A 15,442-nucleotide genomic window follows, 5' to 3' on the forward strand; every position below is an offset into this window, starting at 1 on the left:
ACTTGTTATCAGTATAAAAGACACCTGTCCACAATCTCAAACAGTCACACTCCAAACTCCACTATGGCCAAGACCAAAGAGCTGTCAAAGGACACCAGAAACAAAATTGTAGACCTGCACCAGGCTGGGAAGACTGAATCTGCAATAGGTAAGCAGCTTGGTTTGAAGAAATCAACTGTGGGAGCAATTATTAGGAAATAGAAGACATACAAGACCACTGATAATCTCCCTCGATCTGGGGCTCCACGCAAGATCTCACCCCGTGGGGTCAAAATGATCACAAGAACGGTGAGCAAAAATCCCAGAACCACACGGGGGGGACCTAGTGAATGACCTGCAGAGAGCTGGGACCAAAGTAACAAAGCCTACCATCAATATTTTGTTGCATTACAACCTGTAATTTAAATTGATTTTTATTTGGATTTCATGTAATTGACATACACAAAATAGTCCAAATTGGTGAAGTGAAATGAAAAAAATTACTTGTTTAAAAAAATTCTAAAAAATAAATAACGGAAAAGTGGTGCGTGCATATATATTCACCCCCTTTGCTATGAAGCCCCTAAATAAGATCTGGTGCAACCAATTACCTTCAGAAGTCACATAATTAGTTAAATAAAGTCCACCTGTGTGCAATCTAAGTGTCACATGATCTGTCACATGATATCAGTGTATATATACTGTACATATTGCCAAAGCTTACTTTGGATATTTACACTATTAACATAATTAAAATAATAATAATCAATATTGTCAACGGGACAACAGTAACAACAATAACCAAGGGTGAAAATAACCATTGAACAATAACAATATAGAGGACATGTGCAGGTTGGTTGGTCTGTCAGACACTGTGCCTCATCTTATGGCAGACAGCAATGTAGTGCGCTGCCAACCCACACCTCTCTGCGTCCTCCCCCAACAGGACGGGTAGCCTATTCTCATCAGAGAGGTCTTTGAAATCTTTAATATAATTTTTTAAACATTTTGTCAAGAAATGCAGCTCTTTCTCAGGTTCTGCTGTGGTGCAGTGGTTGCACAGCCTTTCCTCTACAGGGAGCCAGGTTTTCCTGTGTCTACCCTTTTCAAGGGCAAGGCTGTGCTCACTGAGCCTGTACTTTGTCAAGGTTTTTCTAAGGTTTTGATCAGTAACCATGGTCAAATAGTTTGCCATGGTGTACTGTCGATATAGGGCCAGATAGCACTGCATTTTACTTTGTGCTTGTGTTTCCCAATAAGCAATGTAGTGTTGTTTTGACTGTGTTGTAATTTGGTTTATTCTGATTGATTGGATGTTCTGGTCCTGAGGCTTCAGTGTGTTAGTAGAACAGGTTTGTGAACTCAGCGCCAGGACCAGCTGGATGAGGGGACTCTTTTCTTTGCTCAGCTCTTGGCATTGCAGGGCTTGGTAATGATATGAGAGGGGGTCACTGTATTTAGATGTTTCCCAAACTTTATTGCTATTTTCTGAGTTTTTATTATTAGTGGATATTGGCCTTATTCTGCCCTGCATGCCTTGTTTGTAGTTTTCCTCTGGACATGTAGGAGAATCTTACAGAACTCTGAATGCAGGGTGTCAATGGGGTGTTTGTCCCATTTGGTAAATGTTATTTTCTTCAAAATGTTTATGCTGCACGTATTGCCATTGATTTAATTATGTTATGTTTTACCCCCTCACCACTTTCAATAACTTTGTAGAACAGTCCTGTATGCCAAATAGAATCAAATGCTTTTTGGAAGTCAATAAAGCAAGCGTACATTTTGGTATTATTTTGGTGGACATGTTTATCTATCAGGGTGTGTAGGGTGTAAATATGATCGGTCGTGCGATGTTTTGGTATGAATCCAATCTGGCTTTTACTCAAGACATTGTATTATTAAGGAAGTTTAGAACTCTTACATGTATAATACTAGAGAAAACCTTCCCCAGGTTACTGTTCACACAAATGCCTCTGGAATTGTTAGGGTCAAAGTTGTCTCTGTTCTTAAAGATTGGGGTTATGAGTCCTTGATTCCAGATGTCAGGGAAATAACCTACACTCAGGATCAAATTAAAACAGTTTTAATATAGCCAATTGACATTTTGCACTAGTGAATTTGAGCATCTCATTTAGGATGCCATCAGGTCCGCATGCTTTTTTAAATTTGAGGGCCTGAAGTTTCTTATAGAGCTCCTGGTCAGTAATTGGGGAGTCCAATGGATTTTGATTGTCCTGTATAGCTTTTTCGAATCCATTAAATTCTCATGAATGTTCCAGTAGAGTGAGACCGGGTGCTGCAGATTGTTCTAGTAGGGTGAGACCGGGTGCTGCAGATTGTTCTAGTAGGGTGAGACCGGGTGCTGCAGATTGTTCTAGTAGGGTGAGACCGGGTGCTGCAGATTGTTCTAGTAGGGTGAGACCGGGTGCTGCAGATTGTTCTAGTAGGGTGAGACCGGGTGCTGCAGATTGTTCTAGTGCCCTCGCCAATTCGTTGATATATATGTTGAAGAGGGTGGTGCTCAAGCTGCATCCCTGTCTCACCCCACGGCCCTGTGGAAAGAAATGTGTGTTTTTTTTGTCGATTTTAACCGCACACTTGTTGTTTGTGTACATGGATTTTATAATGTTGTATGTTTTTCCCCCCAAACACCACTTTCCATCAATTTGTAAAACAGACCCTCATGCCAAATTGAGTCAAAAGCTTTTTTGAAATCAACAAAGAATGAGAAGACTTTGCCTTTGTTTTGGTTTGTTTCTTTGTCAATTAGGGTTGTTTCTCTCTCTCTGCTCTCTCTCTCTCTCTCTCTCTCTCTCTCTCTCTCTCTCTCTCTCTCTCTCTCTCTCTCTCTCTCTCTCTCTCTCTCTCTCTCTCTCTCAGGCGGAGATGGTGAAGCGACTGAATGCAATCTGTGCCCAAGTCATCCCCTTCCTCTCACTGGAGGTTAGTGTGATATCGATCTCCAGTTAGTCTGTCTCCTGTTCTCTCAGATGGTCAGAGTGGAAAACTATTGATCTCCAGTTAGTCTGTCTCCTGTTCTCTCAGATGGTCAGAGTGGAAAACTATCGATCTCCAGTTAGTCTCCTGTTCTCTCAGATGGTCAGAGTGGAAAACTATCGATCTCCAGTTAGTCTTCTGTTCTCTCAGATGGTCAGAGTGGAAAACTATCGATCTCCAGTTAGTCTGTCTCCTGTTCTCTCAGATGGTCAGAGTGGAAAACTATCGATCTCCAGTTAGTCTCCTGTTCTCTCAGATGGTCAGAGTGGAAAACTATCGATCTCCAGTTAGTCTGTCTCCTGTTCTCTCAGATGGTCACAGTGGAAAACTATCGATCTCCAGTTAGTCTGTCTCCTGTTCTCTCAGATGATCAGAGTGGAAAACTATCGATCTCCAGTTAGTCTCCTGTTCTCTCAGATGGTCAGAGTGGAAAACTATCGATCTCCAGTTAGTCTGTCTCCTGTTCTCTCAGATGGTCACAGTGGAAAACTATCGATCTCCAGTTAGTCTGTCTCCTGTTCTCTCAGATGATCAGAGTGGAAAACTATCGATCTCCAGTTAGTCTGTCTCCTGTTCTCTCAGATGGTCACAGTGGAAAACTATCGATCTCCAGTTAGTCTGTCTCCTGTTCTCTCAGATGGTCACAGTGGAAAACTATCGATCTCCAGTTAGTCTGTCTCCTGTTCTCTCAGATGGTCAGAGTGGAAAACTATTGATCTCCAGTTAGTCTGTCTCCTGTTCTCTCAGATGGTCAGAGTGGAAAACTATCGATCTCCAGGTAGTCTCCTGTTCTCTCAGATGGTCAGAGTGGAAAACTATCGATCTCCAGTTAGTCTCCTGTTCTCTCAGATGGTCAGAGTGGAAAACTATCGATCTCCAGTTAGTCTGTCTCCTGTTCTCTCAGATGGTCAGAGTGGAAAACTATCGATCTCCAGTTAGTCTCCTGTTCTCTCAGATGGTCAGAGTGGAAAACTATCGATCTCCAGTTAGTCTGTCTCCTGTTCTCTCAGATGGTCACAGTGGAAAACTATCGATCTCCAGTTAGTCTGTCTCCTGTTCTCTCAGATGGTCACAGTGGAAAACTATCGATCTCCAGTTAGTCTGTCTCCTGTTCTCTCAGATGATCAGAGTGGAAAACTATCGATCTCCAGTTAGTCTGTCTCCTGTTCTCTCAGATGATCAGAGTGGAAAACTATCGATCTCCAGTTAGTCTGTCTCCTGTTCTCTCAGATGGTCACAGTGGAAAACTATCGATCTCCAGTTAGTCTGTCTCCTGTTCTCTCAGATGATCAGAGTGGAAAACTATCGATCTCCAGTTAGTCTGTCTCCTGTTCTCTCAGATGATCAGAGTGGAAAACTATCGATCTCCAGTTAGTCTGTCTCCTGTTCTCTCAGATGGTCACAGTGGAAAACTATCGATCTCCAGTTAGTCTGTCTCCTGTTCTCTCAGATGGTCACAGTGGAAAACTATCGATCTCCAGTTAGTCTGTCTCCTGTTCTCTCAGATGGTCAGAGTGGAAAACTATCGATCTCCAGTTAGTCTGTCTCCTGTTCTCTCAGATGGTCACAGTGGAAAACTATCGATCTCCAGTTAGTCTGTCTCCTGTTCTCTCAGATGGTCAGAGTGGAAAACTATCGATCTCCAGTTAGTCTGTCTCCTGTTCTCTCAGATAGTCACAGTGGAAAACTATTCTGATCCATTCAAAAGAAAGGGTTGAGGAGAAGGGACAGAATGAGATGGAGAGAGAGGTTCATTTATTCTTTATTTCACTTTTGTTGATGATCTATTTCACTTGCTTTGGCAATGTAAACACATGTTTCCCATGCCAGTAAAGCCCTTTGAATTGAATTCAAGAGAGAGAGAGCCCTGCAATGCCAAGAGCTGAGCAAAGAAAAGAGTCCCCTCATCCAGCTGGTCCTGGCGCTGAGTTCACAAACCTGTTCTACTAACACACTGAAGCCTCAGGACCAGAACATCCAATCAATCAGAATAAATCAAATTACAACACAGTCAAAACAAAACTACATTACCTTTCGGGAAACACAGGCACAAAGTAAAATGCGGTGCTATCTGGCCCTAAATCGACAGTACACCGTGGATAACTATTTGACCATGGTTACTGATCAAAACCTTAGAAAAACCTTGACAAAGTACAGGCTCAAATCAAATCAAATCAAATGTTCTTTGTCACATGTGCCGAATACAATAGGTGTAGACCTTACAGTGAAATGCTTACTTACAACCCCTTAACCAACAATGCAGTTTTAAGAAAGAATACCCCCAAAAAATCAACAAACAAACAAAAAAAATTAACAAATTATTAAAGAGCAGCAGTAAAAATAACAATAGCGAGGCTATATACAGGGGGTACCGGTACAGAGTCAATGTGCGGGGGGTACCGGTAAAGAGGCTATATACAGGGGGTACCGGTACAGAGGCTATATACAGGGGGTACCGGTACAGAGGCTATATACAGGGGGTACCGGTACAGAGTCAATGTGCAGGGGGCACCGGTTAGTCGAGGTAATTGAGGTAATATGTACATGTTATTAAAGTGACTATGCATAGATAATAAACAGAGAGTAGCAGCAGCGTAATAGGGGGGAGGGGATGGAAATAGTCCGGGTAGCCATTTGATTAGATGTTCAGGAGTCTTATGGCTTGGGGTAGAGGCTGTTTAGAAGCCTCTTGGATATAGACTTGGTGCTCCGGTACTGCTTGCCGTGTGGTAGCAGAGAGAACAGTCTATGACTAGGGTGGCTGGAGTCTTTGACAATTTTTAGGGACTTCCTCTGACACCGCCTGGTATAGAGGTCCTGGATGGCAGGAAGCTTGGCCCCAGGGATGTACTGGGCCGTACGCACTACCCTCTGTAGTGCCTTGCGGTCGGAGGCCGAGCAGTTGCCATACCAGGCAGTGATGCAACCAGTCAGGATGCTCTCGATGGTGCAGCTGTAGAACCTTTTGAGGATCTGAGGACCCATGCCAAATCCTTTCAGTCTCCTTAGGGGGAATAGGTTTTGTCGTGTGCTTGGACTGTCTTGGTGTGCTTGGACCATGTTAGTTTGTTGGTGATGTGGACACCAAGGAACTTGAAGCTCTCAACCTGCTCCACTACAGCCCCGTCGATGAGAATGGGGGCATTTCCTGTAGTCCACAATCATCTCCTTTGTCTTGATCTCATTGAGGGAGAGGTTTTTATCCTGGTACCACACGGCCAGGTCTCTGACCTCCTCCCTATAGGCTGTCTCATCATTGTCGGTGATCAGGCCTACCTCTGTTGTGTCATCGGCAAACTTAATGATGGTGTTGGAGTCGTGCCTGGCCACGCAGTCATCAGTGAACAGGGAGTACAGGTGGGGACTGAGCACGCACCCCTGAGGGGCCCCCGTGTTGAGGATCAGCGTGGCAGATGTGTTGTTACCTACCCTTACCACCTGGGGGCGGCCCGTCAGGAAGTCCAGGATCCAGTTGCAGAGGGAGGTGTTTAGTCCCAGGGTCCTTAGCTTAGTGATGAGCTTTGAGGGCACTATGGTGTTGAACGCTGAGCTGTAGTCAATGAATAGCATTCTCACATAGGTGTTCCTTTTGTACAGGTGTGAAAGGGCAGTGTGGAGCGCAATAGAGATTGCATCATCTGTGGATCTGTTGGGGCTGTATGCAAATTGGAGTGGGTCTAGGGTTTCTGGGATAATGGTGTTGATGTGAGCCATGACCAGCCTTTCAAAGCACTTCATGGCTACAGATGTGAGTGCTACGGGTCGGTAGTTATTTAGGCAGGTTACCTTAGTGTTCTTGGGCACGGGGACTATGGTGGTCTGCTTGAAACATGTTGGTATTACAGACTCAGACAGTGAGAGGTTGAAAATGTCAGTGAAGACACTTGCCAGTTGGTCAGCGCATGCTCTGAGTACGCGTCCTGGTAATCCATCTGGACCTGCAGCCTTGTGAATGTTGACCTGTTTAAAAGGTCTTACTCACATCGGCTACGGAGAGCGTGATCACATAGTCATCTGGAACAGCTGGTGCTCTCATGCATGCTTCAGTGTTGCTTGCCTCAAAGCGAGCATAGAAGTGATTTAGCTCGTCTGGTAGGCTCGTGTCACTGGGCAGCTCGCGGCTGTGCTTCCCTTTGTAGTCTGTAATAGTTTGCAAGCCCTGCCACATCCACGAGTGTTGGAGCCGGTGTAGTATGATTCAATCTTAGTCCTGTATTGACTCTTTGCCTGTTGGATGGTTCGTCGGAGGGCATAGCGGGATTTCTTATAAGCGTCCGGGTTAGAGTCGCTGGTAGAAATGAGGTAAAACAGAATGAAGTTTCCCTGCATTAAAGTCCCCGGCCACTAGGAGCGTCGCCTCTGGATGAGCGTTTTCCTGTTTGCTTATGGCCTTATACAGTTCATTGAGTGCAGTCTAAGTGCCAGCATCAGTTTGTGGTGGTAAATAGACTGCTACGGCTACGAAGAATATAGATGAATACTCTCTTGGTAAATAGTGGGGTCTACAGCTTATCATGAGATACTCTGCCTCAGGAGAGCAAAACCTTGAGACTCCCTTAGATATCGTGCACCAGCTGTTGTTTCCAAATATACATAGACCGCCACCCCTTGTTTTACCAGAGGCTGCTGTTCTATCCTGCCGATACAGTGTATAACCCGCCAGCTGTATGTTATTAATGTCTTCGTTCAGGCACGACTACGTGAAACATAAGATATTACAGTTTTTAATGTCCCGTTGGTAGGATATTCCTGCCTGTAGTTCGTCCACTTTATTATCAAGTGATTGTAAGTTGGCCAATAGTATCGATGGCAAAGGCAGATTAGCCACTCGTTGCCGGCTCCTTACCAGGCACCCCGATCTCCTTCCGCGATATCTCCTTTTCTTTCTACTGTGAATGACGGGGATGAGGGACCTGTCGAGTGTCTGGAGCAAATCCCTCTCATCAGACTCATTAAATAAAAATTATTCGTACAGTTCGAGGTGAGTAATCGCTGTTCTGATGTTCAGAAGCTCTTTTCGGTCATAAGAGACGGAAGCAGCAACATTATGTACAAAATAAGTTACAAACTGTGCGAATAAACACAGAAAATAGCACGGTTGGTTAAGAGTCCATAAAACGGCAGCCATCCCCTCCAGCACCATCTGTGACTCCGTGAGCACAGCCTTGCCATTGAGAAGGGAAAACCCCTGGAACCACTGCACCACAGCAGAACTCGAGACAGAGCTGCATTTCCTGACAAAATGTCAAAAATATAAAACAATTAGAGACTGTCATTTCCCCAAATATGAAACCCTTATTCAAGGTTTCAAAGACCTCTCTGATGAGAATAGGCTCCCCGTCCTGTTGGGGGAGGACTCAGGCTACCCGTCCTGTTGGGGGAGGACTCAGGCTACCCGTCCTGTTGGGGGAGGACTCAGGCTACCCGTCCTGTTGGGGGAGGAGGCAGGCTACCCGTCCTGTTGGGGGAGGACGCAGGCTACCCGTCCTGTTGGGGGAGGACGCAGGCTACCCGTCCTGTTGGGGGAGGACGCAGGCTACCCGTCCTGTTGGGGGAGGAGGCAGGCTACCCATCCTGTTGGGGGAGGACGCAGGCTACCCGTCCTGTTGGGGGAGGACTCAGGCTACCCGTCCTGTAGGGGGAGGACTCAGGCTACCCGTCCTGTTGGGGGAGGACTCAGGCTACCCGTCCTGTTGGGGGAGGACTCAGGCTACCCGTCCTGTAGGGGGAGGACTCAGGCTACCCGTCCTGTTGGGGGAGGACTCAGGCTACCCGTCCTGTTGGGGGAGGACTCAGGCTACCCGTCCTGTTGGGGGAGGACTCAGGCTACCCGTCCTGTTGGGGGAGGACTCAGGCTACACGTCCTGTTGGGGGAGGAGGCAGGCTACCCGTCCTGTTGGGGGAGGACGCAGGCTACCCGTCCTGTTGGGGGAGGACTCAGGCTACCCGTCCTGTTGGGGGAGGACTCAGGCTACCCGTCCTGTTGGGGGAGGTCTCAGGCTACCCGTCCTGTTGGGGGAGGACTCAGGCTACCCGTCCTGTTGGGGGAGGACGCAGGCTACCCGTCCTGTTGGGGGAGGACTCAGGCTACCCGTCCTGTTGGGGGAGGACTCAGGCTACCCGTCCTGTTGGGGGAGGACGCAGGCTACCCGTCCTGTTGGGGGAGGACGCAGAGAGCTGTGGGTTGGCAGCGCACTACATTGCTGCCTGCCATAAGATGAGGGACAGTGTCTGACAGACCAACCAACCTGCACATGTCCTCTATATTGTTATTGTTCAATGTATAGTTATTTTGACCCTTGGTTATTGTTGTTACTGATTGTCCCGTTGACAATATTTATTATTATTATTTTAGTTATGTTCATTTTGCAAATTGATCACTTCATCTCCAAAATACGCTTTGGCAATGTGTACATTGTTACGTCAAACCAATAAAGCAAATTTAATTTAATTGAATTGAGAGGGAGAGAGAGAGGGAGAGGGACCTTTGTCTCTCCCAGGGTGTTGTGTTTCCTGTCTGTGAGGGTACGTGTGTGTTTAGACCCTGCTCTGGAGGATGGGAGGAAAGGCAAGGCGGGATGGAGCAGAGCGCTGGCTCCAAACCTCTCCTCAGATTACACCTGTATTATAAATGGATTAGCTGGATTATGGGATGGATTAGCTGATTAGACTAGAGATCAGGGACGACTGCAGTCAGACAGAGGTACTGCTGAGGATGCATGGATTTGCATAATATTTGCTTTACTGTAAACAAATTATTCATATACTACATTGTCTCTCTCCCTTTGTGTCTATCTCCCTCTCTATCTCCCTGTGTCTCTATCTCCCTCTGTGTATATCTCCCTCTTTATCTCCCTGTGTGTCTATCTCCCTGTGTGTCTATCTCCCTGTGTGTCTATCTCCCTCTCTGTCTATCTCCCTCTCTGTCTATCTCCCTGTGTGTCTATCTCCCTGTGTGTCTATCTCCCTGTGTGTCTATCTCCCTGTGTCTCTATCTCCCTGTGTGTCTATCTCCCTGTGTGTCTATCTCCCTGTGTGTCTATCTCCCTGTGTGTCTATCTCCCTGTGTGTCTATCTCCCTCTCTATCTCCCTGTGTGTCTATCTCCCTGTGTGTCTATCTCCCTCTCTATCTATCTCCCTGTGTGTCTATCTCCCTGTGTGTCTATCTCCCTGTGTGTCTATCTCCCTGTGTGTCTATCTCCCTCTCTATCTATCTCCCTGTGTGTCTATCTCCCTCTCTATCTATCTCCCTGTGTGTCTATCTCCCTGTGTGTCTATCTCCCTGTGTGTCTATCTCCCTGTGTGTCTATCTCCCTCTCTATCTATCTCCCTGTGTGTCTATCTCCCTCTCTATCTATCTCCCTGTGTGTCTATCTCCCTGTGTGTCTATCTCCCTCTCTATCTATCTCCCTGTGTGTCTATCTCCCTGTGTGTCTATCTCCCTCTCTATCTATCTCCCTGTGTGTCTATCTCCCTGTGTGTCTATCTCCCTGTGTGTCTATCTCCCTGTGTGTCTATCTCCCTCTCTATCTATCTCCCTGTGTGTCTATCTCCCTCTCTATCTATCTCCCTGTGTGTCTATCTCCCTGTGTGTCTATCTCCCTGTGTGTCTATCTCCCTGTGTGTCTATCTCCCTGTGTGTCTGTCTCCCTGTGTGTCTATCTCCCTGTGTATCTATCTCCCTGTGTCTCTATCTCCCTCCCTGTGTCTCTATCTCCCTCTCTATCTCCCTCTCTATCACCCTGTGTATCTATCTCCCTGTGTGTCTATCTCCCTCTCTATCTCCCTGTGTCTCTATCTCCCTCTGTGTATATCTCCCTCTTTATCTCCCTGTGTGTCTATCTCCCTGTGTGTCTATCTCCCTGTGTGTCTATCTCCCTCTCTATCTATCTCCCTCTCTGTCTATCTCCCTGTGTGTCTATCTCCCTGTGTGTCTATCTCCCTGTGTGTCTATCTCCCTGTGTGTCTATCTCCCTCTCTATCTCCCTGTGTGTCTATCTCCCTCTCTGTCTATCTCCCTGTGTGTCTATCTCCCTCTCTGTCTATCTCCCTGTGTGTCTATCTCCCTGTGTGTCTATCTCCCTGTGTGTTTATCTCCCTGTGTGTCTATCTCCCTGTGTGTCTATCTCCCTGTGTGTCTATCTCCCTGGGTGTCTATCTCCCTGTGTATCTATCTCCCTGTGTATCTATCTCCCTGTGTATCTATCTCCCTGTGTGTCTATCTCCCTGTGTCTCTATCTCCCTGTGTCTCTATCTCCCTCTCTATCTCCCTCTCTATCACCCTGTGTATCTATCTCCCTGTGTGTCTATCTCCCTCTCTATCTCCCTGTGTGTCTATCTCCCTGTGTGTCTATCTCCCTGTGTCTCTATCTCCCTGTGTCTCTATCTCCCTGTGTCTCTATCTCCCTGTGTCTCTATCTCCCTCTCTATCTCCCTCTCTATCACCCTGTGTATCTATCTCCCTGTGTGTCTATCTCCCTCTCTATCTATCTCCCTGTGTGTCTATCTCCCTATCTATCTCCCTGTGTGTCTATCTCCCTGTGTGTCTATCTCCCTCTCTGTCTATCTCCCTCTCTGTCTATCTCCCTGTGTCTCTATCTCCCTGTGTCTCTATCTCCCTGTGTGTCTATCTCCCTGTGTGTCTATCTCCCTGTGTCTCTATCTCCCTCTCTGTCTATCTCCCTGTGTGTCTATCTCCCTGTGTCTCTATCTCCCTGTGTGTCTATCTCCCTGTGTGTCTATCTCCCTCTCTATCTATCTCCCTGTGTCTCTATCTCCCTGTGTGTCTATCTCCCTATCTATCTCCCTGTGTGTCTATCTCCCTGTGTGTCTATCTCCCTGTGTGTCTCTATCTCCCTCTCTGTCTATCTCCCTGTGTGTCTATCTCCCTCTCTATCTATCTCCCTGTGTGTCTATCTCCCTGTGTGTCTATCTCCCTGTGTGTCTATCTCCCTGTGTGTCTATCTCCCTGTGTGTCTATCTCCCTGTGTGTCTATCTCCCTGTGTGTCTATCTCCCTGTGTCTCTATCTCCCTGTGTGTCTATCTCCCTGTGTGTCTATCTCCCTGTGTGTCTATCTCCCTGTGTGTCTATCTCCCTGTGTGTCTATCTCCCTGTGTCTCTATCTCCCTGTGTGTGTATCAGCACCAGCAGCAGGTAGTCCAAGCGGTGGAAAGAGCTAAACAGGTCACCATGGCTGAACTCAACGCCATCATCGGGGTACGTCTGTACACACACACACACACACACACACACACACACACACACACACACACACACACACACACACATTTGTTTTACTAACCTTGTAGGGACCAAACAATTGATTCCCATTCAAAACCTAACCTTAACGGCAACCTTAACACCAAACCACTAACCCTAAACCGAACTCCTAAAATAGCCTTTTTCCTTGTGGGGACCCACCTTGTTTTACTACACTACATGACCAAAAGTATGTGGACACCTGTTTGTCGAACATCTAATTCCAAAATCATGGGCATTAAAATGAAGTTTGTCCCCCTTTGCCGCTATAACAGCCTCCACTCTTCTGGGAAGGCTTTCCACTAGATGTTGGAACATTGCTGCGGGGACTTGCTTCCATTCAGCCACAAGAGCATTAGTGAGGTCGGGCACTGATGTTGGGCGATTAGGCCTGGCTCGCAGTCGGCGATCCAATTCATCCCAAAGGTGTTCTATGGGGTTGAGGTCAAGTCTCTGTGCAGGCCAGTCAAGTTCTTCCACACCGATCTCGACAAACCATTTCTGTATGGACCTCGCTTTGTGCACGGGGGCATTGTCATGCTGAAACAGGAAAGAGCCTTCCCCAAACTGTTGCCACAAAGTTGGAAGCACAGAATCGTCTGGAATGTCATTGTATGCTGTAGCGTTAACATTTCCCTTCACTGGAACTAAGGGGAGGGAGGGAGGGAGGGAGGGAGGCAGGCAGAGAGAGAGAGAGAGAGAGGAGAGGGGAGGGAGGAAGAGAGGGAGAGATTGGAGGAAAAAATATCCTCTGTGTACAACATAAAACGCCAAATAATGCATGCAGAGCAGAATTAGGCCGATACCCACTAATTATCAAAATCCAGAAAAGAGCCGTTAAATTCTATAACCACCTAAAAGGAAGCGATTCCCAAACCTCCATAACAAAGCCATCACTTACAGAGAGATGAACCTGGAGAAGAGTCCCCTAAGCAAGCTGGTCCTGGGGGTCTGTTCACAAACACAAACAGACCCCACAGAGCCCCAGGACAACAACACAATTAGACCCAACCAAATCATGACAAAACAAAAAGAGAATTACTTGACACATTGGAAAGAATTTACAAAAGAACTGAGCAAACAGAGAGTACACAGTGGCAGAATACCTGACCACTGTGACTGACCCAAATTTAAGGAAAGCTTTGACTATGTACAGACTCAGTGAGCATAGCCTTGCTATTGAGAAAGGCCGCCATTGGCAGTGTCCACACTGCCCACAAAATGAGTTGGAAATTGAGCTGCACTTCCTAACCTCCTGCCAAATGTATGACCATATTATAGACCAATATTTCCCTCAGATTACACAGACCCAAAAAGATTTTGAAAACAAACCCAATTTTGATAAACTCCCTTATCTACTGGGTGAAAAACCACAGTGTGCCATCACAGCAGCAATATTTGTGACCTGTTGCCACAAGAAAAGGGCAACCAGTTGTGATGTCACGAGAGGCTGTGTCCTGGAGGGACGTTACATCCCCCTGAGATGGCTGCAAACCCAGACAGCTATGGCTCCATCTGCTGGTATGGTCGGGAACTCCAACCCTCTATGGCCAATCTTCCCACGCAGCTGAAACAAATGAGGAGCTGATGAGCTGAAGGTTTGGGAAGGGAAGAGACACACTGAGAGGGTGTGTGTGGGGGGTGAAGAAACACAGTCTCCAACCTGGGCTCTCTGGAGGACAAGAGTGCTGCACGTCCACTCCCATGAGGAATATAAGGATTTGGAGATACTTACCTTTGGGAAATACTCACCTTTGGATATATGCACCTGTGGAAATACGTGAGAGACATTTGGAAGGACTTTTTGCTGGGTTGGCCACTAGCTGCAACGTGGACTACAGTAAGGCTGGGGAAAAGTTATCTGAGCGAGTGAGAATTATGATTTTGGATGTGGAAGAGACATCCCTGAACTGTTAACCCTTAAAGAGCCACAAGAGAACAGAATTTTGTTATATTTTCGTTAATTTCCCAAGACCTATAATAAAATCCTTGTTTTGTTTGAACCTTGTCTCCTTGCACTACTTGAGCAATCCCGCTGAAAGCTGTGTAGCCTCTCGTGACGTCACAGATGGTGGAGAATACGGGCAAGCTCAAGCGTTAATAGTGCATGTCAGAGGAGGATACCGAAGGTTTGATCACCCAGTTTTCCAAGTTGGCCGTAGGCTCCCCGCCGACTGAAATGGAGGACATATTGAAAGCTCTTGTTGCTGGCCAGCAAGCCCAGATGCAAGCAAACGTGGCTCTCTTGGAGGAGCAAAAGAAAGCCAACCTTCTGAAGGCAGAGGAATTGCAGTTGCAGAGACAGAGGGTTGTCCAAAATACCCGCCCAATAAAGGCAAGTGACTTTATATCTAAGATGGGAGCTACCGATGACATTGAGGCATACCTGCACGCATTTGAGGCCACGGCCACTAGGGAAGCCTGGCCCAAGCAACAGTGGGTTGGTCTGTTAGCCCCCTTTCTAACCGGGGAATCGCTGAATGCTGTCCGGGACCTGGGCCCTGACCAGGTTACTGACTATATGGCCCAGCGCTTTCACAGCTGGACCTTCCAACCAGACCAACCTCCTCGGGCGCAGATGCATGAACTTGTCCAAATCGCAAGGAAATGGCTGGATCCGCAGAGGAATACAGCAGCGGCGGTGGTGGAGGCCGTTGTGGTGGATCGTTACCTACGCGCCCTGCCTTATGAGGCAAAACGGTTCATCAGTCAACAGGCCTTGACCACAGCTGATCTGACCGTGGAAGCTGTGGAAAAGTACCAGGCCACAGCGGAGATGCTGAATGCTTCCCGAAAATACCCCAGGAGTGCGGCCCCACCACAAATGGGAAGAACCCGTCCAAAGGACCCCAAGGTCTCGAACCCAGCCACGTCAGGACTTATCCCGGCTCCAGGGGGAGCCAGAAACCAGGCGGGTCCAAGAAGAGTACACCAGGAGGGGGAAACTCGACAGTGTTACCGGTGTGGGGAGATGGGACATATCTCCTGGCAGTGTGGGAAACCAGCCGATGAACCTATGCCCACTGCGGAGTCCTCCAGCTCAGCACCCACACACCGTGTTGCCTCGCTCTTGGGAGTCGTAGATGGCGGCCCAGATCGACCCCCCACCTGCCCGGTAACTGTGAATCACCATGATGTGGAGGCCTTACTGGATTCTGGTAGCCGGGCCACCCTGGTGCGTAAGGATTTGGTGGGCCCAACGTGT

General features: G+C 47.4%; 1 protein-coding gene across 1 annotated transcript in view; it reads left to right on the forward strand.

Annotated features, from left to right (window-relative positions):
- The window catches only part of LOC311124203 (transducin-like enhancer protein 4), a gene marked incomplete at both ends in the record, with an annotated part of 114,926 nt that overhangs the window by 31,315 nt on the left and 68,169 nt on the right, over window positions 1-15,442 (forward strand). The window contains 2 exons of the mRNA XM_084198394.1: window positions 2,860-2,922; window positions 12,121-12,195. Of these exons, the coding sequence (XP_084054520.1) occupies window positions 2,860-2,922; window positions 12,121-12,195 (138 nt within the window). The remainder of the gene's footprint in view (window positions 1-2,859; window positions 2,923-12,120; window positions 12,196-15,442) is intronic.

The sequence above is a fragment of the Coregonus lavaretus genome (assembly GCF_964263955.1).
Source record: "Coregonus lavaretus genome assembly, contig: HAP1_SCAFFOLD_364, whole genome shotgun sequence".
NCBI classification, from domain to species: domain Eukaryota; kingdom Metazoa; phylum Chordata; class Actinopteri; order Salmoniformes; family Salmonidae; genus Coregonus; species Coregonus lavaretus.